General features: G+C 44.3%; 1 protein-coding gene across 1 annotated transcript in view; it reads left to right on the plus strand.

Moving 5' to 3' along the window:
- ABTB2 (ankyrin repeat and BTB domain containing 2) overlaps positions 1–5,915 on the plus strand; it is a 149,452-nt gene extending 143,537 nt beyond the window's left edge. The window contains exons 15-17 of the mRNA XM_073658782.1: positions 2,998–3,066; positions 4,091–4,204; positions 5,241–5,915. Of these exons, the coding sequence (XP_073514883.1) occupies positions 2,998–3,066; positions 4,091–4,204; positions 5,241–5,438 (381 nt within the window). The 3' untranslated portion in view covers positions 5,439–5,915. The remainder of the gene's footprint in view (positions 1–2,997; positions 3,067–4,090; positions 4,205–5,240) is intronic.
- The last annotated feature ends 1,544 nt before the right edge of the window (positions 5,916–7,459 follow it).

The following is a 7,459-nucleotide window of genomic DNA, read 5'->3' on the forward strand; positions in this document are numbered from 1 at the left end:
CATCAACCTAACACTCAACTACTCCTGGACTGAAATTAACTTTTTGGACACCATCATCAAGCTACAGAACAATGAAATAGAGACATCCTTGTACTGGAAACCAATCGACCGTCCTACATACCTTAAATGGGACAGTTTCCATCCGAAACACATAAAAAACTCTATTGTCTACAGCCAAGCCATCAGAAACAATCAGATATGTTCCAACCCTATGGATAGAGACAAACACCTTGATGGCCTCAGAAAGACCTTTTTGAAACAGGGCTACCATCCGAGAACAATTGAGAACCAGATTACAAGAGCCACCAGAATATCAAGAAATCATCTCCTACATTACAAAACCAAACAAGAAAGCAACCGGGTGCCTCTAGTCGTCACCTACAATCCAAATCTGGAGGCGCTAAGGAGAGCTGCACGGAAACTACAACCCTTACTACAAAAAGATGCCCGATTACAATCCATATTTCCAGACCCCCCACTTCTGAGTTTCAGGCAGCCCCCAAATCTAAGAAGCATCATTGTCAGAAGCTTTCTGTCATCTCCACCAGCTACAGGAACCTTTCCCTGCAACCAGAAAAAATGTAAAACCTGTCCGTTTATAATGACCACAGACAAGATGATGATACCCAACTCACATCAGGACTACAAGATCCCAGGTACTTTCAGCTGTATCACATCTAATGTAGTGTACTTAATTATATGTACCAAATGTCCATCAGGGGGTCTGTATGTAGGGGAGACGGGGCAAAAACTTAGAACAAGGATGAATCATCATCGCCACACAATAAAAGAAAAAAAATAGATCTGCCTGTAGCCAAGCATTTTTTTCCCCCTGATCACAGCATCAAAGACATGAAATTACTGGTATTAAAAGGTAACTTCAAATCTCAGAGAGAAAGGAGAGTCTCGGAATATAAACTCATGGTGACTTTGGCACCTTCAGAGCAGGAATGAATGTGCCGCATGGATTTATGTCATTCTACATCAACTAAGGAATGTGCCCATCAGACTTGTGGGGTCATCACAACACTGCACCTAACAATACAACTTTCACAGTCCTTATCTATGAACTGCTAAAATATTTACAGCCAGAACTGTTTATCTCTCTCCCATAGTAATAGCTCTGCTTTTCATCACCTGTCTCATCTATTGCATTATTTCTGTGCCATATTGTGTATAAATATGTGACTCTTCAGATTTTGTGTTATACTATGCCTGATGAAGAGACCTGAGTAGTCTCGAAAGCTTGCAATTTGTTACCATCTTTTCAGTTAGCCATTAACAGGTATCAACCACTGAGGACTCTCAAATCTAAATATTTTTCTGAAACTCTGACAACTGCATTTTTGGATTTGCCACAGATTTCACCCATTGCAAAGGGTAAAATTCACCGTCAAAATCCGCGGCATAATTAGATGTCCTGCAGATTTAAAATCTGCATCGACTGTCACCTTCCGGTGCAGATTTTCTCTACAGCTTGTGGATGATATTTCTTAAACATCTGTCTGTCTAAGATGGTTTAGTGACTCCAGCATTGGGCCGGGGGTTGGACACGATGATCCTGGAGGTCCCCTCTAACTCTAACGTTCTACGATCCTACTGACCCCATTGTAACTCTACTGCAGCGAGTGCAGAACTCGCGTCCCTGCCGCGCACGGAGATGGCATTAGCAGATCAGGATGTGTTGTTGCTGCCATGTGGCCGTCACTGAGGAGAGAACAGAAGCGGGAGATGAGTTACTGCCGGCAGATTTGGCCTCGTCACATCTCCATTAGCACCAACGCCAAGAACGCGGCGAGATCCGTGTGAGCATCGGACGGAAGGAGCTTCGTCTGCTCAGTCAGAAACTGATGGGATTTGCAGGTCTCCTGTATCTTGCAGTTATCAGCCCTTATTTAACAATGTACAGACAATTTTTCCAGATGGAGAAACCCAAGGGGAAAAGTTAGCGATCATTACCGTCCCATACGGAGACGTGAACACAATCTGGAGAAGAGATCGCAGGACATCGTCGCTCCGGGTGCAGTCTTTCCTGCAGGGGAAATGTAGTCTAAGTGGAGGGGTTTTCACTCCCAAGGCATTAAAAGGGTTCTCAGCCCCCCCCAAAAGACTCCCTAACCTTCTGATAGGGAATAACTTACAGATTGCTATGGGTCCAACTGCTGGGAACCCCAGCGATCCCAAGACTGAATGGTCCCAGCGGTTGGACCCCTAGCGATAAGGAAGTTAACTTCTATTCTATGGATAGGGGTTAAATGTTTTTTTTTGGGGGGGGGTGTGCTTTAATGTTAGGGGACCCAAAACCAGCTAGAGACTCCACTGCAAAACCCTATCTGTGCCTCTATGGATGGCGCATCAATAGTATCAACGGTGATGTGACTTCTGCGGGCCACAATGTCCAGGTGACCGGGGTGGACACAGACAGAAGAGGGTCCATCTGCAAGAACATAGAAGCATATGGGCCCTTTACCGTCCAATAATGTGTCTGTGACAGAAGCTGCTTCTGCTTTAGAGGTGGACGAGGGTCCCTGTACTTCATGGGCCCCAATGGTGTGTCCACCCCTGACAGGTGAAATGTCAGTGGTATGGAGGACTCAACATAGAAACAGGAGGAACCCGTTTTATGGCCGTTGTTAGTGGAGTGGTTGCCGCTTGTGCTTAGTTCTCGCCGTCCACTTCTATGAATATCCTGAAAATAACTTAGCACTAGCACCTGTTACAGCGCCACCCCTATCTGTAGGCAGTGTCCGGTATTGCAGATCAACACCATTGCAGTGAATAACATACAGTCCATGGACAGGAGTGCTGCTGTTTTTATAAATACTGGATATCTTTCTTTTTTTTTTTTCCAACCGTTTTGTGTATACAGTTCCTATGCAGACCAATGTGTATACATGGTAACAGAATACAGATACAAGCTAACTGTTGTCAATGGATCCGCTGTTGATTTGCAGTCACATTATCCTGAACTGTGCTGATGATCACTTCTCTCTGCAGATGATGATGCAGTATTTGTACTATGGGGGCACGGAGACCATAAAAGTGCCCACCGCATCTATTCTGGAGGTGAGTGCCCATGCCGAGGGAAATACAGGAAAACTCTTTAATCTGGTTTTGATTATAAATATCCAATAATCCAGGATTTTTGCTAGACGACTACGTTCACACGTTCAGTATTCGGTCAGTATTTCCCATCAGTATTTGTATGCCAAGATCAGGAGTGGGTGATAAATACAGAATTGGTAACTTGTTTCTATTATACTTTTTCTCTGATTGTTCCTCATCTGGTTTTGACTTACAAATACTGATGTAAAATACTGACCAAATACTGAGCGTGTGAACACGGCCTTAAAAGAACGAAGGGGGACAGCAATCTGCACCCTCGTTTTTTAACCACATTGATGCCGCTGACTGTGACAACACCATCTAAGCAGTTGAACTGCTGTGATCGGAGTTCATTTTGTCGGCTGCAGTTACCCGGGTGCTGGCTGTTGTAACACAACGCCTGAGCCTGTGCTATATATATATATATATATATATAATATATATATATATATATATATATATATATATATATATATATATATATATATATATATATATAGCGCGAGTGTCACTAATTGTAACCTGACCTGAATGGGTCGCCCTTGGTCCTGTGGGCCCCGGCCCTTCTATGAGATGGATTTCTACCTCTCAGCATGTAAACCCTCATTCACACGACACTTTGGACCCAATCCCCTTTAATCAAAAATAATCGGCCCTATTGGGGTCCGCTGGCCTATTTGTAGTCTAACAGGCCAATATGGAGAAAAAAAATCTCTACAATTGGAAGATTTAGTAAAAATCTCTATATTCCGATTACCATGACAACCAATTTGGCCGCACTTCCTGTTGTCTTAAACAGGGACGGCCATTTTGAATCAGTAAGTGAAACCTAATGGGCGATCTGCGGCTGCTATTTTTGGATTTTTTCAGTAGTATTAGGATGGTAGGCGCAGGGTCCGCAGGCGTAGAGGATAATAATCTCTATTGGCAAATATGGACGACATCTCCGACCCTTAGATCTTAAATGATGGCGTTTCCATTCCAGCTCCTCTCTGCGGCCAGCCATTTCCAGCTGGAGGCCCTGCAACGACACTGCGAGATCGTCTGCGCTCAGAACATCGGCCAAGACAACTGCGTCAGTATCTACAAGTACGCCAAGGTAAGGCTCCAAACATGGCCGCCGCAATTAGAAGCTGTGCCCCGGTCCTCCCTCTAAATTGTGTCATGGGACATGTAGGCAGCGGAGGGGGGAAATGTCAGATTCTGAGGAAAAAAATTACACCAGATTAATCAAAGTTCATGTTTTACAGATAGTAACTGTTGCCCGTAGCAACCAATCACAGCGCAGGTTTCATTTCTTAAGCTGCTGTAGAAAAACTAAAGCTGCTCTGTGATTGGTTGCTACGGGCAGCAAGACTGTTTTATACTATAATGAGAAGGCCGAAACCATCCATAAAGGGAAACCGGCTCTTTAGCGGGACTGCGGGGGCTGACAATGTAGTCTGCTGGGAGTTGTAGTTTCACATTAGCGTCGAAGAATGCCGACCGGTGATTTAGGGAATTATTTTTGTTATAATTCCTAAATATACACTGAAAATGTTAAAAATGAAGCTCTGTGAACCTTCGTTCATTTGATAACTACACACTGCAGTATATAATAAACATGACGATCTCTAGATGCAAAGATGGCCGCCTTCAGTCATGCCCCAGCTGCAATGGCTGCCTGTACAGTTGTGTAAGAACCGCGCCACTCTATAATCCATATTATCCGCGTGGAGCAGCCTCAGCACCATAGACACCACACCGGATGAGTGACAGATGTAGGGGGTCACCGTCACTCCGATCTGTCATGACATCACAATCTATGAGGGTCTGACCTCTTTAGAAGATGGAAGGATGCAATGTTGGTATTTCTTCTACATCCATTCTTCCAGCTGCATACGGAGCCACAACACAATTGCTGCAGTTCCCCTGCGCAGTGGGAACCATTGCTGTGCAGGGGTGAGTGGTGAAGTTACTGCAGCTGCTTCATTCTTAGCACTGGCGAGGGGGGGAAGGTCTCCGCTGTCAGACCCCTAATCATTTATGACATGACGGTCTGTTCTAGTGTAACCAAGGACGCCGGCACATTGCTGATGGTTTCCTAGCTGGCGATTCGGTTTAATCTGCGGTAATTCTCTTGTTCTCTTCTGCAGATCCACAATGCTCCCGAGCTGGCGTTATACTGCGAGGGCTTCTTCCTGCAAAACATGGGGCCACTGCTGGAGCAGGAATCCTTCAGACAACTCATCTATGGCCGGAACAGCAAAGTGCAAGGGCTGGATGCACTGACGGACTTGAAAAGTACATTGGTCAATCGCATTAAAGACATTTATATCTCCTGCCGCGTGTGAGCGGCGCATGATGGCTCACGTGTGCGGCGCCGGGTGGCTCACGTGTGCGGCGCCGGGTGGCTCACGTGTGTGTATAAAGCAGATGATTATAATTGTGTAACAATGAGCTGAGTGTTGTAGAATAGTGGACTGTATGTAATTATATGTAGATAGACCCCGCTGCCCAAAACTAACAATGGAGCACCACACAGGGGTAGCCATCATTGTTCTCCCCCCTCCCCATAACTCGGCTGGGCCCTTTTAGTGATCAGTGGGGTCACTACGGCGCAGTCACTTGCACCTTATACATTGCCTGACAATTACCTTTGCAGAGTGATATAACCTGTCTGGATTACAGAAATGATATTTCGCCTCTGATTCGTAACAGTAATACATCATGTAAAATAATAAATCAATTATTGGATAATAGCAGAAGTTTATGTTTTGTTTTATCTTTCCGTGTAAAAATAAAAAAGTTTGAGAAGTTGCAGTTGTCACCTTAATTCTAAACGGGAGGAAAAAAAAAAAAAAAAAAAAGTCTCATTTTACAATTTACAGTAAAAGAACAAATGTCGTATGGGGAAAAAATAAAAAGGCACAATTCATTGATGTAAAGGAAAGCAAAAACATCCTGACATAGAAAATTACTTCTTTTTGCTCTTCTTTTCTAGGACAATAGCCTTGTCTAGTGTAAATGCAAAACAGATAATATTGTATAGATAAATAATTTACTATGATTTTATCACTGTTAAAATGAACTTGAGTATTAGGCTGTGTTCACACGATGCGTATTTCATGCGTTTCCGCGGCGTTTTTGCAGTTGCGTAAACGCCGCGGAAACGCATGAAAAACGCATGGTAGAAGGGAAGCAATGTTCCCCAATGGAAATCCGCATGTGCTGTGCCCATGATGCGGATTTTTCCGCAGCGTTAACGCTGCGGTCAAAAATCCGCAGCATGTCAATTAATTTTGCGGAAACGCGGCGATTTCGCCGCCATTGACTTGCATTAGAACGCGCCAATTCCGCAAGACAGCATTTGTACTTGCGTAATTGGTGCGTTCTAATGTGCGGATGGTACCCGGGTGTAGAGGAGAGGAGAGTCTCCTCCACACCCAGGTACCATTAAAAAAGCTGTAAAAGAAGAATAAAATAAAAAATAAATGTATTCTTACCATCTGTCGGCCCGCACAGCGCTCCCGCTTGGTTCCCGGCACTTGCAGTGAGTTGTAGGACCTGCGGTGACGTCAGAGTCATGTGACGGGTCACGTGACGCTGACGTCGGCAGGTCTTTCAATTCAAAGTTGCCGGCGAGGGAGAACAGATTGAGCAGGACAGCGCGGGCCATCGGAGGTAAGTATATACACTCTCTCGGTTCACACTGTATAAATCCATGCTGTTTGCATGGATTTATATAGTGTGACCTAGTTATCAAGCACTTTCCAGGTGATGCTAACATCGCCTGGAAAGCGCTTGTCAATCTGCATGCGGAAACGCATGTGAATCTGCATGTGGATCCGCATGTATTCTGCAGGAAAAACGCATGCACAATCTGCATGCGTTTTTTCTGCCAGGGAGATGCAGAAATGATGCAGAAATTTTCTGCTTCATTTCTGCATCGTGTGCACATACCCTTAAAAAAAATTCCTAAAGACAAGGCAACATCCTTTCTAAAACATCCTACTCAGATGTACAAAAGAAAATGAACTAAGTGATTTGCACAGGAAACTTCCTAAAGGGCAAAAGCCACAAGCTGCAAAAATCTAAGCACTTATCCTGAGATATACTCCAGAGCTGAACTCACTATTCTGCTGATAGAATCAGTAATGTATGTACACGTGACTCCAAGTTATATCCTGTATTATACTCCAGAGCTGCACTCACTATTCTGCTGGTGCAGTCACTGTGTACATTTAGGATCAGTAATGTAATGTATGTGCACAGTGCCTGCACCAGCAGAATAGTGAGTGCAGCTCTGGAGTATAATACAGGATGAAACTCAGGATCAGTAATGTAATGTATGTACACAGTGACTGCACCAGCA

Source organism: Phyllobates terribilis, unplaced genomic scaffold (genome assembly GCF_046119375.1).
Source record: "Phyllobates terribilis strain yellow unplaced genomic scaffold, ASM4611937v1 Scaffold_13__5_contigs__length_258822181, whole genome shotgun sequence".
NCBI lineage: Eukaryota > Metazoa > Chordata > Amphibia > Anura > Dendrobatidae > Phyllobates > Phyllobates terribilis.